The sequence below is a fragment of the Myodes glareolus genome, chromosome 27, assembly GCF_982192425.1.
Source record: "Myodes glareolus chromosome 27, mMyoGla1.1, whole genome shotgun sequence".
NCBI classification, from domain to species: domain Eukaryota; kingdom Metazoa; phylum Chordata; class Mammalia; order Rodentia; family Cricetidae; genus Myodes; species Myodes glareolus.
In genome coordinates this window covers 34,215,140-34,240,421 of record NC_142052.1, presented here as the reverse complement: position 1 = coordinate 34,240,421, position 25,282 = coordinate 34,215,140, and the positions used below count along the sequence as shown (strand labels likewise).

Genomic DNA, 25,282 nt, shown 5'->3' with positions numbered 1-25,282 from the left:
CCGTTTCTCATACAGCCACTGGCGAAGTTAGTAATGAATTTGATTTTTTATTTATTTTGCTAGGATTCACAGACTATCACTCTGCAACTGTTTATGTAGCTGTGAATGGTAGCGTGGTTAAAATTACTGATCACCTACTGTTACAAGCATGGGTAAGCTTGACATGGATATACTTAGATAGCATTGTGTAGAGAGAATTAGTACACCATTTTTCTTTGCTGTGTTGTCTTTATTTATTTTTGTTTATTTGTTCTCTGAGACAGGGTCTCTCTCCATAACCACGGCTGTCCAAGAACTCGCTGTGTAGACCATGCCAGCCTCAAACTCACAGAGCTCCACCTGTCTCTGCCTCTAGTGAGCTGGAATTAAAGGCGTGGCTCAGTGGTTAAGGACAGCTGTTGTTCTTTGAGAAGACCTAGGTTCAATTCCCTGTGCCCACGTGATGGCTCACAACTATCTATAACTCCAGTCTTAGTGGATCCGATACCCTCTTCTGACCCGCAGGCAACAGGCACGCAGGTAGTGCAATACAAACTTGCAACCAAAGCACTCATACAAAAAATAATATAATAAATAAATCTAAAAAAAATTTCGAGAACTCTTAAATAGTAACAGAGTGTATACATTCCAAAGAAACACAAAGCGCATTAATGTAAATCTGCCACTACTATTGAAAATCAGAGTGCAAATTTTTTCTTGGTCGTGCATAATTGAATTCCTACTTTATAGTCTAGAAGATGGTTAGAAGTTTGAAATAATTGTTAGGAACACAAAGGGGCTGTGCTGAGGGTTACTGCAACCCTGTTCAGTAAGCAGGGTACAGAGTGAATGCTGGTGCCCACTGCCCCATGCAGACCTGCTCAGTAGTTCCAAGTAGTGTTGCTTGAAACTGTGCAACAGGGAATTAGACATATTTTAGTATTGTTGAGATTGCGAGCTAAAACATTTTTATGATCTGTCTTGAACGCGAACCCATGTTCCTATGTGTGGAGGCCGTTATACTTTTTTTTTGTTGTTTTTTGCTTTGTTTTGTTAACTATTTATTACCTGTCAAGACAATAGTAGGAATGTGGGATGAATACAGACTGTTAACTAAAATATTAACACCTCTTGCCGACAAAGTAATATGGTCCACGTCTATAATGACTTTAGCTAACACGATAATCTAAAAGAAAGCAAACCAAAAAAACATAGAATTGGTGACTATTTGCTACTCAGGTTCTCTTAACCATTTATGTTTTGGGGGCATTTTAGGGGTCAAAGGGAATGTTTGGTAATATCCAATAAAAGAGATATGGATGGGTGAAAAGAAAAAGTTAAGAGTACTTCCCCCAAATGCTCATAGCAATAGCCACAATGGCCACAGCGACCACGTTGCTCTCTCTGCATTTCTTGCAACGTTTGACCTTGAATTTGAAGAAAAAATATTTCACAAGGCTATAGGATTGAGAAGCTCTGAAGAGCAAGCATAAACAGAGAGGAGCCTAAATACTGATGGAAGAAGTCATGCCATCAGCTGACGGTCCACACTGAGAGCTGTTTTCGACGCAACCACGCGTCTCCACATAGTTGCTATGAGCATGAAGTGATGAAAAGACCTGCTATGGGCCTCACAGGATTGTTGCAGGCATGAGATGTAACTTGAGAGAGTCTATATAAATACAGAAGTCCTAATAATGGGCTTCTCGTGAGGTAGAGGGGCTAGTGCGGAGAATACTCAGTTTCATAAATGCGTCAACAGTTTTCTGAATCCCCAGTAGAGAAGTGCTCACCAAGACAACGTGCTTGCTAGTACGAAATGCTAGGCCCTGGGTACCTGAAATGCTGCCATCGCCCTCTCGGTTTCAACTTTGGACTGCAGAAAAGGCTCAAAAATGGATAAAGTTATCAATCCTTTCTCCAATATTAAGTACTGTTGGAAACGGTTGTTGAAGGCAAAAAGAGTCAGTGCGTAACCTGCTCTCAAGCAGATTTCCTAGGGAGAGGAGGAACACCAACAGGTTTCACTTGCTTTGTTAGTCGCTGGGTTTCGAGTTATTGCCTATGAAAATGCATCTCATTCTTACCAAGACGAGAAATAGGACATCGTTGAAAGGATTTTTTTTTTAAAAAAAGAAAAGTAACTGCCTCATATTAGCCGCCTTGGGACCGCTCTCTTCACCACGTGGCATTTCCGAAGCCGCGGTGTTCTCTGGGTAAGCAGTGCATGATGGGGGATTGGAAGGGCATGCAGTTAAGTGAAGGGTTTGATTCAGGACAGAGATTTCACCACGCATTAAAACTGTGCACATCAAGGAGGACATGTGGCAACTATGAAAAATTTGGAACCATATTATCACAGCATTACAGATTTATGACCAACAAAGTATATTCTCTTAAATAAAATGCTTGCATGCCGCCTTGGAGAATGCTTGGTCCTTACTGACTGTGTTTTCTTAGAGCCGTTTTCTTGGGGGGGGGGCGCGGGTTGTCCTACCTTGTCTTTTGAGTGAAGAAGATGAAGGACATCGGAATACTCAAATCCTTCCTTTTCTTGTAACTCTTTCTGTAGCAAGTCATTCCCCAGGACGATGCAAGCCAAAGAAAATGCCACTTCAACCTAAATATGTGGTTTTTCAGAAATTATGTTTCATTCACACATTCCTGAAGAATGGACAGCATAGGAATGTTTGCACAGGCTAGATTGTGGAACTATAAAGTGCTTAAGGCACAATGTGTTGATTATAATTCTTTGACTCCAGTTAGAGTGGCCCAGCCTCTGGAAGGTGTCCCTCATAGATTTTTTCTGAAAAGATCTCTTTATTTATTTTTTAAAAATATTTATTTATTTATTATGTATACAATATTCAGTCTGTGTGTATGCCTGCAGGCCAGAAGAGGGCACCAGATCCCATTACAGGTGGTTGTGAGCCACCATATAGTTGCTGGAAATTGAACTCAGGACCTTTGGAAGAGCAGGCAATGCTCTTAACCTCTGAGCCATCTCTCCAGCCCCCTCCCTCATAGATTTTAATGGCCAGAAAATTTCCATGTCCTCTATGACCAGAGATCATTGTGCATCTCCTAAAGGTGCTGGGTGGGGGTTGTCCTAGGGACAGCAAGGCATGTTATAAGGTACTGTAAAATCTCACGTATGTAGTTGTATCCTTTCCACATCTCAACATGATTTGCAAATATTTACTAGCATGGGTTTAAAGGCTAAGGAAAAATAACCAAGGACTAAGTACATGAGACTTTCATGTCCTATTAGAAGAAAATAATATTTACTACATCAATATTTTCTGCTAAAAACATTTTAGAATTTGGTTTTCAAAGTTAAATTGTTATGCTTGTAAACCTACATAATCTAAGGTACAAATTATTCTTAAAACTGTTCTATACATTACATTTACCATGTTAGGAAATATTAAACCATACCTTAATGTTAATTGAAGGGTGACTTCTTAGTAACTGAATGAGCACAGGAAAGGCGTTCTCTTCCACAACGAACTGCTGACTCAAGGGATTGCTTGTGTGGGCCACACCTGGAAAGCTCTCGTAGGTCAATGAGGTCATGTTTTCGTTGCATTTTTAACTTGTAGAGTCAAGCTTGGCTTGATTTTGATTGATACATTATCTTAAAGTAATATGGCTAACGAATTTTAAAAACATAGTATATTGGCACTATTTCAATACTTCCTTTGATTTTTTTTTAAAGGACAGAATAAACATGGAAATTCATTACTGGAATTATAGATAGTTTTACAGTAAGAGACACAGCACATAAATTTGAAAACTGCTACATTAATTATAAGAACCATCACTGGTTAAAAATCTATTCTGGTACTCCAGTTTATAAGTCAGTGTTTTCTATGACAAGTTTTTTATCTACAAAAATGACTAATCACTAAGTTAAAATTTCTAGCTTTCATAAATTGCTTATACTGAAAACATACATTGTCTTCCTTTGTAACACTCTGTATTTTAACTTGCAATCTAATATCAGGAGAAAACGCAATCTCATTTTTGTGAATATGCATAAACAATGTAATTTTGTTTTGCCTAGGCGTGCCATTACATATGTAGTAGGTTTATATCTTTAAATATAATATTATGTACACTGTATAGATTTAAATATAGTAAGTTTATATACTTAAATAAAAATGTAAGTTTAGGCATCTGTGAAAAGTGATGAAGAGCTACCCACATGTTGTTTTTTTGTAAAGTTTAACTAGGGGGAGTAGAATGAGCAACACTATTTTATCAATTTTATTTTCTTGCCTTCACTACCCCTATAGAATCACAGTTGTTGGGGGGGGATGATCAAGGATGGATATATATATTTGTGTGTGTGTGTGTATGTGTGTATATGTGTATATATGTATGTATGTGTATATGTATATATGTATGTATGTATGCATGCATGCTGTGGAATATTTCTTTACGCTGTGAAGATGTGGTTTTGCCAAGGCAACCTTCTAACTAGTTTAATAAAGAACTGAATGGCCAATCGCTAGGCAGGAAGAGGTTAGGTGGGTTTTCTGGGGACAGAGAGGACTCTGGGAAGAAGAAAGGCAGAATCGCTAGCCAGATACAGAGTGGAAACAAGAGATGCAAGATTGTTTATGGATGTTTGTCATAATTTATGGGGGGATTGTTACCAATTGTTATTGATCATAGTCAGGAAAAAAGCTAGACAAATAAGTTAAATTCAAAGATCTCTTTCTAAAGAAAAAATGGGGAGCTAATATAAAAATTATGAGATAAAAGGGTAGATTATTGAATCTACTTAATTAATCTAGAAAACATCTATTAATCTCAAAATATTTTTCATTGGTATGGATTTTGTTTTATTGATACAAATTTAAGGTTAATTTTATTAAGCTATATGTATGTGTCTACTCTTGTGTGGGGTATTATTTAAAAATGTAATGTATACTGAAAAATACAGGTTAGTAACTAGTCATCTATAACAATCACACTTATAGTCATATTAATATGTTTTTAAGGTTAAAAAGATATATTTAGATAGATGGGTGGCATCACCATATCTGACTTCAAGCTCTACTATAGCGCTATAGTAATGAAAACAGCTTGGTATTGGCATAAAAACAGACAGGTGAACCAATGGAATAGAACTGAAGACCCTGACATTAATCCACACACCTATGAACACCTTCCTGGTTTTTGACAAAGAAGCTAAAATTATACAATGGGAAAAAGAAAGCATCTTCAACAAATGGTGCTGGCATAACTGGATGAAAACATGTAGAAGAATGCGAATAGGTCCATATCTATCCCCATGCACAAAACTCAAGTCCAAATGGATCAAAGACTTCAACATAAATGCAGCCACCCTGAGGCTCAGAAGAGACAGTGAGAAGTAGCCTTGAACTCATTGGCACAGGAGACCACTTCCTGAATATAACAGTAGTAGCCCAGGCCCTGAGATCAATAGTTAATAAACAGGACTGCTGTAAGGCAAAGGACACAGTCAGCAAGACAAAATGGTAACTTCAGGGTGGGAAAAAAATCTTCACCAACCCCAACTTGGACAGAGGGCTGGTCTCTAAAATATACTAAAAAAACTAGGTATCAAAATATCAAATAATCTAATTAAAAATTTTTACAGATCTAAACAGAGAATTCTCAAAAGAGGAATCTAATGGCAGAAAGGCACTTAAGGAACTGCTTAACATCCTTAGCAATCAGGGAAATGCAAATCAAAATGACTCTGAGATACCATCTTATACCAGTCAGAATGGCGAAGATCAAAACCATTTAATAACCAGTTTATGCTGGAGAGAATGTGGAGTAAGGGGAACACTCTGCCATTGCTGGTGGGAGTGAAAACTTGTACAGCCACTTTGGAAATCAGTATGGCATTTCCTCAAAAAATTGGAACTCATTCTACCTCAAGACGCAGCAATACCACTATTGGGCATATACGCAAAGGATGCAGACCTATACCACAAGGACATGTGCTCACCTATGTTTAGAGCAGCATTATTTGTATAATGTATAGTATAATGTATAGTCAGAATCTGGAAACAACCTAAATGCCCCTCAACCAAAGAATAGATAAAGAAAAGGTGGTACATTTATGCAATGATTTATGCAATGGAGTAGTGCTCAGAGGTTAAAAAAAGCAAAAAACAAAACAAAACAAAACAAAACAAAAACCAATGGCATCTTGAAATTTGCAGGGAAATGGATGGAACCAGAAAAAAAAATCCTGAATGAGGGAACTCAGACACAGAAAGACAAACACCGTCTGTACTCACTCATCAGTGGATATTAGACATAAAACAACAAATAACCAGCCTACAGTCCACAATTCCAGAGAAGACAGGAAACAAGGAGAACCCTAAGAGACTTACATGGATCTCCTCCCACCCCCCCACCCCCAGAGAATGAGAAGTAGACAAGATCTTCTTGGTAAATTGGCACCGTGGGGGAAGGGAGGAAGTAGTAGGGGAGTGGGGAGGAGAACAGGAAGGATTCGGAAGAAAGAGTGGGTGAAGGACAGAGAGGGAGAGCTAGGAAAGAGATACCTTGAAAGAGGGAGCCGTTGTGGGATTAACGAGCAACCAGGCACTAGGGAAATCCACCAGGATGAGCCTAGCTAAGAATTTAAGCAGTAGTGGAGAGGGCACCTGAACTGTCCTTCCCCTGTAATCAGATTGATGACAACCTCAATTGTCATCATAGAACCTATATTCAGCAACTGACAGAAGCAGATGTGGAGATCCACAGCTAAGCAACGGGCCCGAACTCCCGGAGTCCAGTCATAGAGAGGGAGGGGCGATATCATGAGTGAGGAGTCAAGCCCATGATGAGAATACCTACTGAAACAGTTGACTTGATCTAGTGGGAGCTCACTGACCCCACACTGACAGCCTAAGACCAAAGGAGGCCCTCTGAATGTGGTGACAGTCATGTGACAGGGGCAGTTTGTGGAGCCAGTAGCAGTGGAACCAGTATTTATCCCTAGTGCACGAACTGACTCTTTAGAGCCCATTCCCTGTGGATGGATACCTTGCTCAGTCTAGATACGGGGGGAGGAACTTGATCCTGACTCAAGTGATGTGCCAGACTTTGTTGACTCCCCATGGGAAGCCTTACCCTCTCTGAGGAGTGGATGGGGGTGTTTGGGGAGAATGTGGGGAGAGCGGGAGGATGGGAGGTTGAGGGGACTGGGATTGGTATGTAAAATAAGATTGTTTGAAAAATACAAAAGAAAGCTGATTGGCAGGTAGCTAAGCAGGATTTTGGGGGCGGAGAGAACACTTGAGAAGAAGGAGGGCAGAGTCTGAGAGCTACAAGCCAGATGCAGAAGAAGCAATATAGAAAACTCTGAGATGAGGTAAGCCAGCCTCAGAGCAGCACAAAGAGGAACAGATACGGGTTATTTTAAATTGTAAGAGATAGCAGGAGATAAGCCTAAGATATCGACCAAGCATTTACAATTAATAATAAGTGTCTGTGCGGTTATTTGGGGGGCGGCTGGTGGGGCGGAGCTGATCGGCTGTCTAGATGGGAACCCCGCCTACATGTGCGTTTCTTATGTGAATATGTCTGTACATGCTCATGCGGATGGGGCCCCCACAGCCAGCAGGAGTTACAGGCAGGGTGCTGCGAACCGAACTCGGGTCCTCTGGAAAGGAACAAGTTGCCTTAACCACTGAGCCATCTCTTCCACACCCCCATTTACTAGACTTTTATTACTAACTAGAATGCATATTATAGATTCCGACTATGAAGGAAACATCATCTTCTGGGTTATTTATGTCTTGGAAGAGTTAATGAATCTCTGCAGCTACTCATAAGCAGGAAAGAAAAAGGGAGCGGCTAACTTCAACATCTGGGTGCTTTGGAGGAAGCACAGTTACCTAGAAAACAAACGCACACAGAAGCCGTTTTTATTTTGTTTGCAAGAAATAGCCCACAGCCTCTACCCCGAACTCAGCAGGGTCAGCAAAGAACCAGGGCTCAAAAGGTCAATTCTTTTGCAACAAAGGCCACTTTCTATAAACAAACAATAACTTACACAAGTAAACAAGAATTGAGATTATGTCATTGAATGTTAGCCTTAAGAAATTTATAGCTCTTGACATTTTAAAGTTCGCTTAACACAAACGGGATGGTTTTAGTTAAAAAATAGTCAGGGCTCACTGTCTTCATTTTCTATCCTACTCAGCATTCCAGAGCAAGAAGACGTGGAACTCTCAGGTTCAGCACTTGAACTCACCAAGGTCTTGGGGAAACCATTTATCATTCTCTGAGCTCTTTCACGGTGTGAACAGAGGTAGACAGATGTTCTACGACTCTACCGCAGACTTATTTTTCTCATAGTAATTAAAAACTTGGGACTGCATACTTACCAATGCAGATGGATCCCACGGCTCTGATGACGCTCAGAAGGGTGCCTTCGGCTATCTTGTTGATTCTCAGTAAGCGGACCAGGGGCGCAATGCCGTTCCCTTCGCATATTTGGTTTTGATGCATCCTGCTGTCTTTACTGAGTGCCATGACGGCTTCGCCTCCTGGCAGAGAACGGGAAGAGGTGGGTGTGGACTTCGGCGTCTACACCAGCGGTCTGCATAGCGCGAAACTTACCTACATACTGCATCTTGGCGGATGGAGACAGAAGCATGTTTATTATGAAGTTGTAGCCAATCTGTTCCGCCATAAACTTCTGCTGTTTCAGGGTTTGCCCGGCCAAGGCCCACAGTGCTATGGCTCCTTGCTCCTTAACATCTAATTGAAAGGCCTATTAAGACAAAAACATGCCATTCATTCAGTGAGCGTGTTCTGAATACACTAGAAATATATATATATATATATGTATATATATATATATATATATATATATATATATATATAGAGAGAGAGAGAGAGAGAGAGAGAGAGAGAGAGCGCATTTTAGAATGTGATCGTCCAGTCTCCAAATAAAATCTGAAATGAAGTGAACCCTCTAAACAGCTGGAAAGGTAATGGTAAAAAAAAAAAATCCCTACCTTGAGTAGTTTGAGGAGATCTTTAGTTAATTTTCTTTCGAGAAACGCCCTCTGAATTAGAGGGTTGCGGTTCGCCAGGGACTCCACAGCCATTGCGCCTTTCACTTGGACACTGAGCTGCTTGCCTTTAAACAGAGCGACCAGGGGAGGGATGGCCCCTTCCAGGGCCATGGCATCCTGCACCTCCTTGTTGTTGCGGCCGACCTCGGCGATGGTGGCCGAGGACACTGCCTTCAGCGCATCTTCAAAAGAGTTGAGAGCAAGTGATTAAGTCGCCGGAAATGTCAACCTGCCATGGCATCGTAGCTTTCCATGTTACAAAACTGAATTCATAAGTTCAAAGAAGAAAACTATCCAGATTCATAATATTTAGATTTTATTTTGTCCACTACTTCTTATACAGATACCTGAGCATATGTGGATAATTATAGCATATTCACCATAGCTTAACTACAAATATAATATCCAGAATTTTTGTTTTACCATTGAAATATTTTCTCTACTCTTTTATGAACATAAAAGTCACAAATGCCTTCTAAATATTGCTTCAATGATCATATCACATTTTATTAGCAATTCACACTTTAAAATTATATGTTGTTTCAAACTTTTTGCTGTTTTAAATGATTCCAGGAGAAATTTTCTTAGCATGTAGATATTTATCAATACATTTTTTCCTTTAGCATTGAGTATCTTGAATTACTGGAATAATTTAATACATCTCAGTAAATTGTTTTCTAAAAGAATCAGTAGAATCTTATTCTTTCACGATCAGAGCCAGGCATATCAATTTGATTTTGTCTTTCTGAATACAAATATTTTCATTAAAATGAATACATAAAACTTAATAACTTGGTAGACTAAATGATATTTCATTTTATTTTGTTGTTACGAATTTACAGAAAAGATTTAAGAATGAGTGAGAGAATTCATATACTTCACCTGGATATATAAATTTAACTAGTACATTGATTTTATATATTTATGTGTTTGCAACTTAGTTTTGTTTTATTTATTATCTATTCATTTCTGTTATTCTGTCCTGGCTAGCTTGAAGCACACTATCTAGACCAAACTGGCCTCAAAATCACAAACATCCACCTGCCTTTGCTTCCCCCGATACCGGGACTGAATGAGTGTACAGGCCACAATTATCAACATAAAACCACCAGCCATAACACAATAACAAACTCCCGTATTTGTATGATCAGTTCTCATTACTGCTTCTCCTTACTCTCCCAGTGTTAGCCGCAGGCATTACAATACTTCTTACTGACCAAAATTTAAATACCGCTTTTTTTTGATCCAGCTGGAGGTAGGTCAAAATGCCAGGCTACAATTTGGTTTTCCACATTTGTGTTGGGAGCACAAAGGTCCTTGTGTCCGCAGATCACCATGGAAACCAGAAACGTTAAGCATACTGGGTTGTCTTCCCAAAGGAGAAGGTGGAGAAATGGGGGTGACTAAAGGCCTGGGGAGCCGCTTTATCACAGGGCCAGCCTACATCGAGCTCCCACAACCAGGACTGGAGGGAGCTAAAAGACCACATGGCTATCTCTTGAACCCATCTTCTTGGAAGAAATCACATGTATTTTAGTTGAGTTTCAATGGAATTATGCCTCCTTGTGCACTAGGAGACATTTTCCCCAAATTGTACTGTGTTTAAGTGTGCTGGCAATAAACGGCCTGGCGTCGGACTCCTGATTGGATCCAGTGTGGTTGACCAAGTCAGGCTTAACTGAGCTTTCCTTTCTGCCTCTTCGTGGATGACTTTGCTGCTGCCAGCGATGACAGCAGGGACCCGTACACATCTGAGGCTGTGTGTAGACACAGATATACAATCAGTAGGTGAGATGCTTTCACATACGCTTGTTGCCCTGTAGAGCCCTCTATGACACTTTTCTTCCTCGGTACAGACGAAATTGAGAGCATGCGCGTCATTTATGATGTCTCTGTAGCTCTTTCGTCGCTCTTTAACTTTTGTGACTTTTTAAGTGAATAGTAATCATTTATTTTAAACCTCAGTTCAGGATTGTTTCTTGTTTCTCATGGTTCAAGGTATGCACCTGTTGGGGAATACTGTTTTCAGGTGTGGGACTTTTGTTCACACTGCATTTGTTTAACTCTGTGAGGCTGTGTTACTGTGTCTGTCTAAAACACCCGATGGTCCTAAAAAAGTGATGAACGGCCAATAGTGTGGCAGGAGCAAGGATAGGCAGGGCTGGCAGGCAGAGAGTATAAAGAGAAGGCAAACTGAGGAGGAGACAGGAGAACAAGAAGAAGACAACATAAGGGGCCAGCTGCCCAGCCACCCAACCACCCAGCCACCCAGCCACTCAGCCACCCAGCCACCCAGCCGCCCAACCAGTCACGGAGTAAGAAGGAAAGAAAGGTGTACAGAAATAGAGAAAGATGAAGTGAAAGGCAGTCAGAATATTAAAAAAAAAAAAGCTGACAAGAAACAAGCCAAGCTAAGGCTGGGTATTCATAACTAAGAAAAAGCCTCCCAGTGTGTGATTTACTTGGGTAGTGGACCCCCGACAAAACCAAAAGAGTAAAGCATCACACGATATCCATCTCCATCTGGAATAGCTAAAAAGTGACATCGTATGCCTTGACCATAGTTCATGTCGTGCTAAAGGATGCTCGTCGATTTTCATTAGTGATGTTAATTTGGATTCCACAGTCAAGCTCCTATTCTGTTTAGTTGCCATTACTGCCTTGCTTCTAATAAAAAACCCTGAACTTTTATATTGTGTAAATAAGCTGGGGGGGCACACCCTTAATCTCGGCATGTGGGAGGCAGAGGCAGCTGGCTCTCTGTGAGTTCTAGGTTAGCTCAACCTACCCTGTAAGATACTGTCTCAATAATAATAAAGTCTTCATCAAAATTTAGCAGAGATGTGTAATATTTCCCTGAAACAATCTTAAATTTTTTTATAAAGCATTAGTTTGCCCAATTGACCTGCCTTTCTCAAAAAAGCAAAGTAACACAGACAAAAACCACACATCCACTTTGATGCTATTTTCTTAATAACTTAATGCTCTATGACTGAGCCACTTGACCTATAGTAAAGAGAATTAGTTGTTAAAATGCTAAAGTTATGTAGAGAGAAAAAATAATTAAAATTTTAAATTTAAATTCTTCATACTCCTTAAAAGAGAATAATATAGATTCCACTGTATGAAAATAATGCTTTTATTTAGGTGTTAGACCTAAGAGGGAATTATTTTAAATATTTATTTCTATTACTTTTTGTGAGCTCACTTATTTAAGTTACTGTTATAATTCCTGCTTTTTTATAATATCTAGAGCAGGCAGGGAAACAAAGAAAGAGCGAATCTCTTACTTGACATTTTTATTAATGGCACAAACGACGTAAGATGGGGAATTATAAGTAAAATCGACTTGGTGGAACTGTGCATGAAGGCTGCCCCCGTGCTGCTCCTCCAGCCATCAGTAGAGGCTAGCTAATGGTGCAGAAAACTTGGAAGGGAGCACTCGAGGACCGGAAGGACGCTTTAAGTGTCTTTTCTACCTGGTGCTGATTCTTGAAGAAGACACTTGCTTCAATTGAACTTCTAAAATAATGCAAGCTCTCTGCAGCATTCCCCTTATCCTTGGATTAATTTTTAACCAATGTTTTATTTTGTATTTATTCTATATGTAAATATGATAAACTAAGGAGAAAGACGGATGACAAACCAAGCTGGGACAAAAGGAGGCATAGCTGTACCCAAGTTTTTCTCCTTAAAAGTGAACTACGCATACTGCTGTGTCTGCTTGCTGGGACGTGACCGTTCTTACAGAATGCCGGTGATCGTTTCCGGCTGCGGCAGAAGCTGCCTGGTTTTCCCTGGGCTCCTAGGACTGAGGTGCACTTTAGAAGCAGGTGCCTGACTTAATGCCTGCTGATCGCCTTGAATTTCGATATCAGATACATAAGAGCAAATCTACAGTTCTTGGTGTGCATTGCAAAATTGCTTCCAATGATCTAAATATTTATTCATAAAAGAATAAATGTCCTCCGTGAACATAGAATCTGCTCTATTTTCACTATTCATGGTTATATTCTTATTTATGCAAATGTCTAGTTAAACATTTTAATATACTTTTGAGAGTCAATTATTTCTATGACCTTAGCAGCTTTAAGTTTTCGAGCTATTTGGGTTATAGTGTGTGCAAAGATCCGCTCAGAGATAAATCCAACGTATTTGTTAACAGAAACATCCAGATCACGTTTGCTGTGCTTGGTAAATCCGGCGACTTACACAGACGAGCGGAGGCTCACCAGAGTCGGAACTCAGAAAGCGGATGAGGTACTGGATGCCGTTGTGCTCTATCATCGCTCTCTGGTTGCTTTCGTTTCCGATACACAGCACCCGGATGCAGTTCATGACGTTCACCAGCACGCTCTCTATGTTCAGGCTCAAGAGGTTGATCAGCGCTGGGATTCCACTCTGAAGAGAAATGAGAAGGAATGTGAGCTCGTTCAAGATTGATACGACGTTGTTTTGAAGCATGTAATCTTTCTGTGAACACGCCCTTGTTTACTAGAGAAATAGGGCGTGGGTGTGACTATATTTCCAATATATTTTCTGAAGGATTGATAGTAGACAAAGCAATTCAAGTTTTTCATAGACATTTTTAAAAAGTGTACAAAGCAAATTACATAGAAGAACCCAAAGAGAACTGAATAAATATAAATGGTTTTTCACCACAAGGAATCCAAGGTAGTTATCCATTTGATAAAGCAGATGGTTCAGTTCATATTGAAGAAACAATTCTATTGAAGCGGAAGAAACTTCTATCAAGTAACTCCACTTCATTTGCGAGCATCTAAAAAAGATCTTAAAGCGTTCGTGGACACAATAGGGTAGGTTTTGTTTGTGGAGACAGCAGAGCAGCAATAGTTTGGTGTTCACCAAAAGCAATTTTCATCTAATTCTTTCTGGTACATAATTATGATATATTTCTCACGCAGAACTAATATCTTTGTATAAACCAGAAACAATCGGTATATAATATGAGAAACACTCCATCTTCTCTTGGGGGCCACGCACGTCTGAACTAGGTCCCCTAGCGTGGGGCCACAGCTCTGCACCGACCTACATGCCCGCGGCTTGCTGAAGGGTTTTTCCTGCCATTCTTTCTCCTTTAGCTGACCAGCACGGAGCTCCGTCTTCCTCGTTTCTATGTGAGAGGACGGCTGACAGTCGGAAGTGATGTTTTACGGGACAATACTCACATATTTGGCGATAACGTCCTTGTTTTCACACCTCGCAATATCGTACAGGATGACGGCGCAGCGAGAATGTAGTTCGGGCTCATCACAAGCCAGCAGGTTGATCAAAGCGGGGATGCCTCCCGCCTCCACCAGAGCATGCACTACGCTTACATGGGTTGAGATATTGCTCAACAACCCGACCGTCTTACACTGCAGTTTTATTCTGGGACATTTTAATAGATTGATTAAGGCAGGAATGGTGCCTGTAAAGATAAGACTGAGATAAGCATCGATGTCTCAAAGTTATTTACCGTCCATTTATCCTAACAGCAATGAAATACTGTTCACGGTAGGGCAATCTAAATAATTACAGACAGTTCGACAAAATACAGACTAGCAATTTGAAGTGATGTGAACATAATTTTTGTCTTCCCTACAAGATACTTTTGCTGTTTGGATGTTTAATTTCATAGAACACAATCCTACATATGTTAGTAAATCTAAACCATCTTCAAAACACTCAATTTTGGCCTATAGAACTGATAATTTGTTATGTAGACAGAACTATGCAGTTCACCAGCTTCCTGTCTCAGGTTCCCAAGTGCTGGGAACAAGGTGTGCACCATCAGGCCTAGCTTATAGAGGCTTTGTACACATGGTAGCAAGGTGTGCATCATCCCTAGCTGATAAAGGCTTTGGGCACCACAAGGTGAAGTTCTGCTTGGGATACTGACTTGTTTGGTGTGGCAGTAACTGTGTAATTATTCGAATATGTTACCATACATTATCTGAAACCAAAAAGTGAAAAATGTACTCATTTAATAAAATGTAACAATAGCCTCATTCATTACAATAATAATATAGAAATATAGAAGACCTAGCTTTAGTTGAATGCTTGTTAGGTGTACCTCAGGTCAGTTGCTAAGATATACAAGGTTATGCAAAATTATGACTATAACTGAGGCTCCTTTGTTTATCTACCTGAAATGAAACCACCTATTGTTGACGTTTTGGGGACACAGAGCCTTTCCAAACATGCTTTTAGTGAGTTAAATAAATGAAAGCTTGTTCATCCCTCAATATTCACGGGACATTGTATGTGTCTCAATATGCATGTTAGGGAAGTGGGTTCCAGCCTGGATAGTTGAGACATTTCCATCCTTTTGGAAAGTCAGAGTGGACAGTGCGGCTCTCAGAACAAGCCCGCATGGTTGGCTCATTTGATTAGTGAAGGAACCAGGCCAGAGGAACCATGTAATTAGTGTAGCTTCTGAACGCGGAGCTACTTACAGGCCTGGCCTGATATTTTCTTCTGGTTTTTAATTTAAAAAGGAATTGTGCAAGTGTAGGACTGGAATAATTTAAAGAAAGAGGTCATAGCAGTACCGTGGTGGTTCTGCTTACTGTCACCTTGGCGTCATCTAGAAGTACCCAAGAGGAGAGCCTCTCCGCAGGACTGTCTAGCTAGGGCTGGCCTCAGCGTGTGGGTAACACCGTGACCGGGGACAGTAAGTTTAAGGAAAGGGTTGAGCATAAGGAGGTATACATGCATGCATTGGCTTCTCTCTGCTGTCACCTCTGGGTGTGTGTGACTGACTCGGGTCCCTGCATCCTTGACTTCCCTGTAAGGATAGATTGTAACTTGGAATTGCAAGATAAAATAAACATTTTCTCTCCCCTGTGTGGTTTTATTTTTGGCAAGGTAGTTTGTCACAACCTACAACAGTCAGTATACTAAAGTTCTTTTTATTACTTCTTAAAATCTTAACGTTGTAGAGAAGTCGAGTTCCTATAAAATGGACATCTTTTTTTTTTTTTTTGGCCATGTGCAACTTTCACCAGAAAAGTAAAATATAAAGTTGACAAAAATGGTCTTAGAGAAAAGAAGAAAGAAGCTTAAAATCAACTAAAAGGCGTCTTTTGTAGTTAAAAATGTACTTCAAAGTAAATTTGGATGACATACACTTGTAAATCTAACACTCCAAACCTATAAGGCAATGGAACCCACAATGGACACTGCCAAAGTGGCCAAGCCCCTGAGATTAGCTAGGCCATGGGCCTTAGGGGGACCTATCACTATTCTTCTGCTAGAACATCACAGCAGAAGAACATCACATTTTTCTGCTAGAAATGATCCCTAAATGATGTTCTGTTATATTCAGAGATCAGTGCCTCACTCAACTGCATCACAAAGCATCTTCTCAAGGTAGATGAGAACTGACCCAGAGACTCACAGCTGGACAACGTGCAGAGAGGAGAGACTCAGGAGCACTCAATCCTAAACTGGATGCCTTCGCCAAAGCCCTCCCCTCAAGGCCCAGGGGGCCATTCAGAAGAGGCGGTGGGAAGACTGTAAGAACCAAACATCCCTAAGCAAGAGGCCATCTGCATTTGATACCCACTGGCAGAGGGAAAAATCAGTTTTCTCCAGTGGAATCTTACCAGGTCCGTATATCAAGCCCAGGGGTACCTGGTCAACACAAAAAGAACCTGTGGAGTTTTTGTGGACTTTTTGATTCGTTTCGCTTTGTTTTGAGATTTTTGTCTTATCAGACTTTTGCCTGATTGTTTTGATTTATGTTTTTGTGGGGGTTTCATTTGATTCTTTGTTTTTGTTTCTTGGGTTTTTAATTAGTTTGTTTGTTTGTTTATAGAGCAAGTAAAAAAACATAAAGTTGTGTGGGGAGGGGGATGGGGAGGATCTGAGAGAAGTTGAGGAGAAAAACACGAGCAAATATATTGTATAAATTTTAAATTAAAAACAAGGCTGAGGCAAGAGAATTACAAGTTCAAGGCCAGCCTGGGTTATATGTGCAACTCTATCTTGAAAAACATACATACATATGTGTTGTGTGTGTTTATGCTTTACATCTGATCCCAGCATTAAATATGTATTCCTATGTTAATATGCATGTGTTATATATACTATATAGAATATATTAAAATGATTAAAATGAATATAATATAGCTTTTCTTAAACTACGACAAGAAAAAGATCATTAATATATTTTGCATCACCTGCGTCCAAAATACATTTCCAGTATCGGTCATTGGCTAAGCAGATTACTTCTAAAGACATGACGGCCATCATCCTTCGCTTGAAACTTTCACACTGCAGCATCTCTGGTGAGTGTGCAACAGAAAAACACAACTGTGATTCACAGCAGAGGCACTGGGATGACTGACGTCGTCGTCATACGGTAGAGTGAACGTACGAGTTGAGACCACCCTATCACCAGGCGCATGCGCCAAATCCCGTCTGTGTGTGGTCCTCTGAGGTGCGGGCTAGACTATCATGGGCTAGCTTGGATCCAAGAGGTCGTCAAGGGCCCAATCACTAGCTTGGTGCTAATGGAAAATTATGGAAATGTTAAGAAGAGGGACTTAGTGGAAGGTTAGAGGTCACCGGGGGAGTATCCTCGAAGGGAATTGTGGGATTCTTTCTCTCTCTTTTTCTATACCTCTCATGAGGCAAATAGGCCCTAGGCCTCTACCACAGGCTCCTGTAATATGAGTTAGTACGTCATCACAGCCTATCCTGGGAGCACACATAAAGTGCTCTCTGCAGAAGGTGATTATCTTGGCATTTGTGACAGTAACGGAAGCCAACACAATATGCCCAAGACCTCTGAGGTTTATAGTATATATAGCTACTGAAAAAAATCTAAAATTATTTATTTGGTCTGAATGGCTATCACTGCCTAGAACTACAGTTCAAATTCACTAGAAGAACAATACAAGTTTTCATGCACCTACCGTTAATTTTGAATAAAATTTGAGTAGATTTGAAGGATAGCAAAGTCAACTACACAATCGATAAAAATTTTAATGGCCATTAAATTAGATAGGATGCTTTGTGCATTTCCTGAAAATGGATTAATATGATATTTTTAAGCATGAATTCGAGCTCCGAACAAAAGATGAAGCATTATGTACGCTTCTAAACAGTGTCTCTGTGTGAGAAAACCTGGGGCTGTGTCCTTCCTCTGCCCCCTCCTGTGACCTCCCTCTTTTCGGAGCTGTCCCAGCCCGCACTCGGAGAGCACTGTTTTAAATTCCTGCTAATTAACCTGCTCCCCATTAAGTGACTTTTTTTAATAAATAAAGAAAAATTTTATTCACAAAATTATTTTATGAATTTATGTGAGTTGCAAATTTTTTTTTCCCATTAGGTGACTTTTGCTCCTGGTGGAAATGGGCAGTGTAAGGCAAGAGAACTATATCAGGATTTAGGTAAAGTGAGAAGCAGCATGCTTGCCGTTTATTATTCTGCTGGTGCCATTATCATGTAACTTCTGGGACTTTCTAACCACGGCTCCTGCAAGAAGTGACCCCGGCAAGGTACCTATGCCATTAAGCCATCCTTGCCAGGGGCCAGACTTGGAGGTATTTACAGTGGCTGTCTTGTAAAGTTGACCCTCACAATGAGTCTTTTAAAAGACTAGGATGGACAACATGTGTGCATAAAAATAAACACGCAGACATTGCCCAGCAGCTCCTTGGGTCGATGTCCTCAGGACACGCCCTCGCTACTTAACAAATGCCAAGACTGATCCTGCGCCATGTCTGAACAAACAGTTGGACATCATTTTTTTAAAGTGTGTGCGTGGATGTAGCGTTTGTGCGAGTATGTGTTTTGTGTCTGTGTACTCATGTGCGTTCTGTGTGTGTATGTGTATTTGATGTTCGTGTGAATGTGTGTTCTGTGTGTGTGCATGAATGTACGTTTGTACTGGGGTTGGGGGTCCAGAGGCCAACACTGGGTGCCTTTCACTGTTTCTTCTCTACCCTAGTTTTTGGGTTTCCCATTGAAACTGGACCTCATCCACTGACTAGACTGGCTGGCCAGTGAGCGCCCCAGACTGGCTGGTCTCCTATTTTTATTGCTGTCACGTCCTCCTTATTTTCCCTTGAGTGTTTATCTGCTGCTATTACCATTTAATCTTCATGCAATTTTTGTGGGATATTGAGAATGAATAGATTCCCATTATACACTATTCCATTATACGTTAAACTGATCTAATACTTTTATCTTTATAATAGTTTGTCTAGATTAAGCACAAAGTTGGGGAAAATTCTCAAACAATTTTGCAAACCCCAGTGCTGGGATTACAGAGAGGCAACCATGCCTAGAGCTTATTTGTGTGCTTAGCATCTGGATTCAGGTTCTCGTGGTCGCACAGCAGGTCATTCACTGAGCCTTCCCCTTAGCCCAAAGAATCAAACATCTTAAGCCAATAGTAACTGTATCTTACTCCGCTGGGAAAACATCAGCTCTTGGGCTCCATCTCTTTTCTTTTTCTTTTGGTTTTAATTTTTATTTTATGCCCATGATTCAAAATTAAAAGCCACTAAAACACCACCAGCAAAACATTGTGGTTTTCATATATATATATATATACATATATATATATATATATGTATATATATATATATATAAAATATTCTGTCTGCGTGTATGCTTGCAGGCCAGAAGAGGGCACCAGACCTCATTACAGATGGTTGTGAGCCACCATGTGGTTGCTGGGAATTGAACTCAGGACCTTTGGAAGAGCAGGTAGTGCCCTTAAGCGCTGAGCCATCTCTCCAGTCCCAACACTGTGGTTTTTCGCGCACTCCCTCCCTGACTTTGGATTCCTCTCCCTGTAGAGCAGTGCTCTGGACTGTGGGCCCACAGGTCTGTGTAGCTAGACACATTGCTACATCTTACTGCCTGGGCTTTGTTTATGGGGAACCAGCTCAAGGCTGCTCGGCCATTTTTTTCTTTCCCCTTCCTCATATTTGCAGCTGTCACCTGCATCTGTACTTTATTAATATTTTCATTATCTCTACAAATATCAATCTCATCTGGACATTGTAGGGATCCATGGCGTTGTCTCATTTCTCACTATTACTTTCCCTGGAGCTGATCTTTCCCTACTTGAGATTCATCTTCCTGGTTTTCACTTACTCAGCGGCGCTTCCAGAACACTGCCTTCTCTTAAGACTGGGCCTACGGCTCCAACACCGGACACCTTGCTGACATCCCTGAAACGCCAGTGGACTTGCTCGCTACTCCTTGGGGCCTTCCCAGTTCTACTCACTAAGAAGGCAGCCTCCGCACCTGCTGGCCTTTCTGACGGGGCCCTCTGGAGAACCCTGACGCTGCCTGTTCTCCCGCTCCGTGAGGGCTGTGAGGTATGGGTCTGAGAAGGTCTCAGCTTTCCTAACACTGGCTTGGGATTCTCCATGAGGCGAAGCCTCAGAGGTTCAGTCCTGGTTCCGTCCTGTGGATCGCTGCCACACCCTCCCAGTTTCTCTTGAATCTTGGCTGCTATGGCTCTTCTGCTGCTTAATCTTCTTCATGTGATTGCAGTAGAGATGGAGGCAAGAGTAAATTTTGATACGTCCATTCAATTGACGAAGCAACCCTTCCCCTTGGTTTTCCAGATAGAGCGAACACAGAATTTCCCGTGAAACCAAAACGTGAAGAAAAGACTTTTCTAAAACTGTCCCTAGAATGAGAAGGAAGAATAAAGGGGCAGGGGGAGGACCTTTGCCACTTAAACTTTCACTTCCTCTTTCTTGTTTCTTTTGAATTCAGTCTGTTGTGGAATATTTCTCCATGTTAATGGAGAAAGTGGTTTTTCTCACTTCTATAAAAGTTATAAAGCGAAAGTCAATATCACTGTGCAAATAGAGTTCATTTGGGTCACAGAACTTTGATTTTAAGTTAGAAAGCAAACATCTTCTGCACACAAAGACATAGTTTCCCATATCAACTGTACTACTGTTGGTTTTCATTCATAGTCTTTAATTGCATGAGCTTTACTTTTTAAAATACGTGTGTTTGATTGACTCCATTTCAAGGGTCGGTCATACTATAGAACAATCAGAATATTGATTTATAACGAAACTATAAGCTCTGTACTCACCTACCAAAGTTTTCCACACTGGAAGCTCAGGGATGTTCAGTTCTATGATGTACTTGAGCACCTCTGTGTGGAAGGTGAGTACTGACAAGTGAATGATATTGTTTCCTTTAGTGTCTGTTTTCCTCCAGTTGGCCCCCAGGGAGAACAGGTACTGGATAGTGTCCAGGGCTCCCGACGTGGCAGCGAGTAATAGTGGCGTACACTGGTTCCTAAAGATCAAGAACACATTGAAGCAGCCTTGAGCGCGCACACCCAGGATCACGTGGTCCGCTACTGCATGGCCGGAGCAACTCCATGCCATCGCCTGGTCTTCCTAGCGTCTCGTTCTCCACGTCCCACACGTCTGCCTCCCTGCCTTCCTGCCCTCCCTCTCAGTTATTAAGACTGACAACGTGGTTGGAAGTTGGTACTACACAAACAGCTAAAACACACCAACTTGTCTAATCTTTCCAAAGCTTTAGCGGACACACAATCAGGAATTATCAACCCACTCTCCAAATAGCACAGAAACTTGGAAGTTGCCAAACACAGTGTTTAATTATGTTGTTGTTGTTTTCTGAGACAGGGTTTTTCTGTAGCTTTGGAGCCAGTCCTGGAGCTAGCTCTTGTAGAACAGGCTGGCCTCAAACTCACAGAGATCCACCTGCCTCTGCCTCCCGAGTGCTGGGATTAAAGGCATGCGCCATCACCGCCCGGCTCCAGTTTTTAATATTTTATATCCAATTCTGAATTCCAGTTTCCTGACTGTAGCGGAAACTAGCCGTCTGAAAGCTGACTGTGTGGGGTTGGACAAGATCTTTGGTGTTGGAAATGGTATCCAGGCCAGCGTTCCGTCTCCCATCGTCCCTCAGAGGTAGGCATGGGACAGGGCAAACTGTGTGGCTATAGGACGGAAGTGGAAGCTGTGTGGACAGCTCTGTGAAGACAGAGGGGTGATCTGCCTCCTCCCCCATCTCTGCTCCTGTCTATATCGCGGGCATGAACACGGAGCCGCTGTATCCCCTCTAACTCTGTACCTGTCTGCAATGCAGGCATTAACATAGACACGGGAGCTGACGTCATCTCGCACTACAGTGCGGGGAGCAATGTGTTATGGAGCAATAAGAGAAGCCCAGCGTCCTTCAAACCACCAAGCCAGTATGCAAATGATACACAGGGCATTTGAAGACCCAGATTACAGTATCCCTACAATAGGCTCAGAGAACCACAACGGCCACCTGGTCTTTAGATTCCGAGGCAAGCCTCAGAAGAGCGTACACCTCCATCCTAAAAGTTGCTGCAGCAGGATGATGAGACAGAAGACTGTTGGAGATGCTCCTGTTCCAAGAAGATTGTTCTTCTTGCTGTTGCCCTCCTCTAGGTACAAGCACGTACTTCTGCTGCGCTGTGGCTCTGTCTGCTGTGATCTGGAGACATAGGGCTACCCACCGATTATCTAGGAGACAAGAGCAACCAACAGGCTCCTCCCTAGTCACGTGATTGCCTAATAAACCTGTCTGTGAAGCGGTATTATTGACATGACCTCTAGGAAACACACACAGGCAGAACACACGGGCAGATGATCACTCTGGTCTTTACGAAGTCTAAGGTTAAGCCGGAAGAGAGAAGATGAGGACCAGAGAGGACGTCGGTGCTTGTGACCTTCCAAGCTCCCAGACCAAATATGCCTGATGGCTGTCAGGACAGCAGCAGCTCACATCCTTACAGATGCTCAGTAACTCACTCAGCTGTGGCCTCGGCCTCCAGCAAGCTGGGGTCCTTCCTGCAGAGCGCAATGAGGATGCAGATGTTGTCGTAGAAGGCGGCGAAGTGGATGGGCATCCAGCCTCGCTTCTCGGTGAGCATGTAATCAGCTTTGAAGCACAGCAGACAGATGGTCGTTTCCAGGGAGCAAGCTTGGGCGGCCAGGTGCAGGGGTGTTGGACCTGAGACGAACAACAATTGCTTCAGTAGGCGGGGTTAGCACTCCTAAAATCGATACAGAATAAATAAGCCTGCCTTTATGAACCCAACCACACAGCTTAGTGCTATAGAATACGGAAACCCTCCAGGCACTAAAACAATCATTTGGGCAGCCTTATATTTCTTTGCTAACTTGGACTGTCTGAAGGAGTCATACCTTTTCATGAGAAAGAAAATATGCACCTGCCTTTTGAGGGTCTTGCTATGTAGTTCAGGTTGGGCTGGGGCCTACTATAGCTCAGGATCGCCTCGAACTTGAAACCCTTCGGCCTCAGCCCCCGTGATGTTGATGCTGTGATTACCAGTGTGCACTACCTTATCTTGCCACATAGTTTTTAAAAGTATGTAAGATCGTCATGATAAAACAGGCTTGCAATATTTTACCATGAAGTACTGTTTCATTAAATGTCACTCAATCAGAAGTTTCAAACATCCTCCTTCCTGCTCTGGTGGTACTTTAAATCTTATTTTACGTGTGTGTGTGTGTGTGTGTGTGTGTGTGTGTGTGAGAGAGAGAGAGAGAGAGAGAGAGAGAGAGAGTATACAATATTCCTCCAGCACAATAAGGCAGCCAATTCAAGTACCTAAGTCCCTCTCTGTCCTTGCCATTTTAGGCATTTTAAAGTAGTTGTGTTTTGGTGGGGTTTTTGTTGTTGTTGTTGTTTGTTTTGTTTTGTTTATGAATGTCTCTCCTTAAATTACCTTATATAGTAATTACCTTATAAGTTACCTTATACACTAACTCTAAAGGTACATGGGTGGTCTCTCAAATGTGTAGAAAGGCATAAACTTAAGGGTTTTAATTTTCATGTCCAATGCTTACGTCAAAACTTTGACCTCGGCCAAACATCCTTCCTTAGCGCCCGTATATCATTACTGCCACTAGGTGGCAGGATGTCCTAATGATTATAAACTTGTTTGTGGGCCCAGCGGGTGGCGAGGTCACGTGGTGTGAGGCACGCACCACGCTGCCGAGCTACCTTCCCAGCTCGTAGCTGATTACGGACAACCTGCCCAAACCACTCTGAAGCCAAGTGGAGACTACAGCATCTTCCCAGTTCGCTATTATAAAAAAGGAGCGCCTAACATGAACATCAGTAACCATGGGCCGAAAAATTACACTTCAAATTGAATGTGAAGCTTTGTTCTTTTACATCTTCATCTAACAAATTATTTGTGGATTGTTTACTATGAAAAGCTTTTTTTTTTTTTTTTGCAATTGTTTATTTTCATGCAGTCTGGCTGGTCTTGAACTCACTCAGATAACTGAGGATGACCGTCTCCTGCTCCAGGGTCCCCCCACGCTGGGATTACAGGCTTGTGTCCCCACACCCAGCAAAAAAGTTCGAACTTAGATAACAATCTTTCAAAATATATTCATTTCAGTTAAGCCTTACCGTTTCTTTCTTTTTTTATATCCATTTTGGAGGACTCTGCTTAAAAAGGAAATCCACACAGAAACATGATTACCAATCTATAGCAGTCTCCTAAATTAGAAAGAACAAAACGACATCACATTGAAGCAGAGCAGTATTACATCAGACAACGCGGAACGCAACCTCTGACAGGGACACGGAGGGATGGTGCACACACCAACTACCAAGTCAGAGCGGACCTGGAAACCCCGCCCTTCTAAGGCTAAGCAGGACTTGTGGCAAGGCTAACACATAGATTTAGTGTAATATTGCTAGCAGAGTTACTTGTTCATGGTGAAACTTACCTATTTATCAGCAAGTGAAAATCTGAGAAGACAAGGATGGATGGAAGATGTTGAATGGCCAAAGGTTCTTTCCCCATTAAGAAGGGCTTAAAGGACAACTGGCTCCTCGCTCTGTTTAAGTCGTTCGATTCTGCTTTATATTAACTAGGCTCGTTCAGTATTGAATACGGATTGGTACCTTGGCTGAATATGATGAAGCGCCTCTGGTTGACATTGAAGTTGGCATTGAACAGCTGACATATGATAGAGACCCGGTTGTGCAGGGCCGCGTGGTGGAAAATGGCGTAGCCTGCTTCGTCGGACACATTGAGGGTTGAGCTTGAGGTTCTGCGGCTGAAAGTATGGAAAACGGCAGACAGGCCCCTTTCCACGGCTGACTTCATACCAAAGGGGATACTCTAAAAAAGTTTTTCAAAGGTCAGCGTTAGTTTTTAAAATTGTTCTTTAGAAAAAGAAGGC

General features: G+C 41.6%; 1 protein-coding gene across 5 annotated transcripts in view; it reads right to left on the bottom strand.

Moving 5' to 3' along the window:
• Positions 1 to 25,282, bottom strand: part of Ankar (ankyrin and armadillo repeat containing) — a 47,764-nt gene that overhangs the window by 8,200 nt on the left and 14,282 nt on the right. For 3 of the 5 annotated variants that reach the window (XM_048456011.3, XM_048456014.3, XM_048456012.3), the window contains exons 7-20: positions 25,002 to 25,221; positions 24,501 to 24,539; positions 22,865 to 23,066; positions 21,142 to 21,350; positions 17,246 to 17,350; positions 14,249 to 14,490; positions 13,292 to 13,460; positions 9,000 to 9,241; positions 8,599 to 8,752; positions 8,364 to 8,525; positions 3,418 to 3,524; positions 2,477 to 2,599; positions 1,817 to 1,975; positions 1,048 to 1,165 (exon numbers count right to left, since the gene is read on the bottom strand). In XM_048456011.3, the coding sequence (XP_048311968.2) occupies positions 1,048 to 1,165; positions 1,817 to 1,975; positions 2,477 to 2,599; positions 3,418 to 3,524; positions 8,364 to 8,525; positions 8,599 to 8,752; positions 9,000 to 9,241; positions 13,292 to 13,460; positions 14,249 to 14,490; positions 17,246 to 17,350; positions 21,142 to 21,350; positions 22,865 to 23,066; positions 24,501 to 24,539; positions 25,002 to 25,221 (2,251 nt within the window). The remainder of the gene's footprint in view (positions 1 to 1,047; positions 1,166 to 1,816; positions 1,976 to 2,476; positions 2,600 to 3,417; positions 3,525 to 8,363; positions 8,526 to 8,598; positions 8,753 to 8,999; positions 9,242 to 13,291; positions 13,461 to 14,248; positions 14,491 to 17,245; positions 17,351 to 21,141; positions 21,351 to 22,864; positions 23,067 to 24,500; positions 24,540 to 25,001; positions 25,222 to 25,282) is intronic. The other 2 variants (XM_048456013.3, XM_048456015.3) reach the window with 2 other exon arrangements.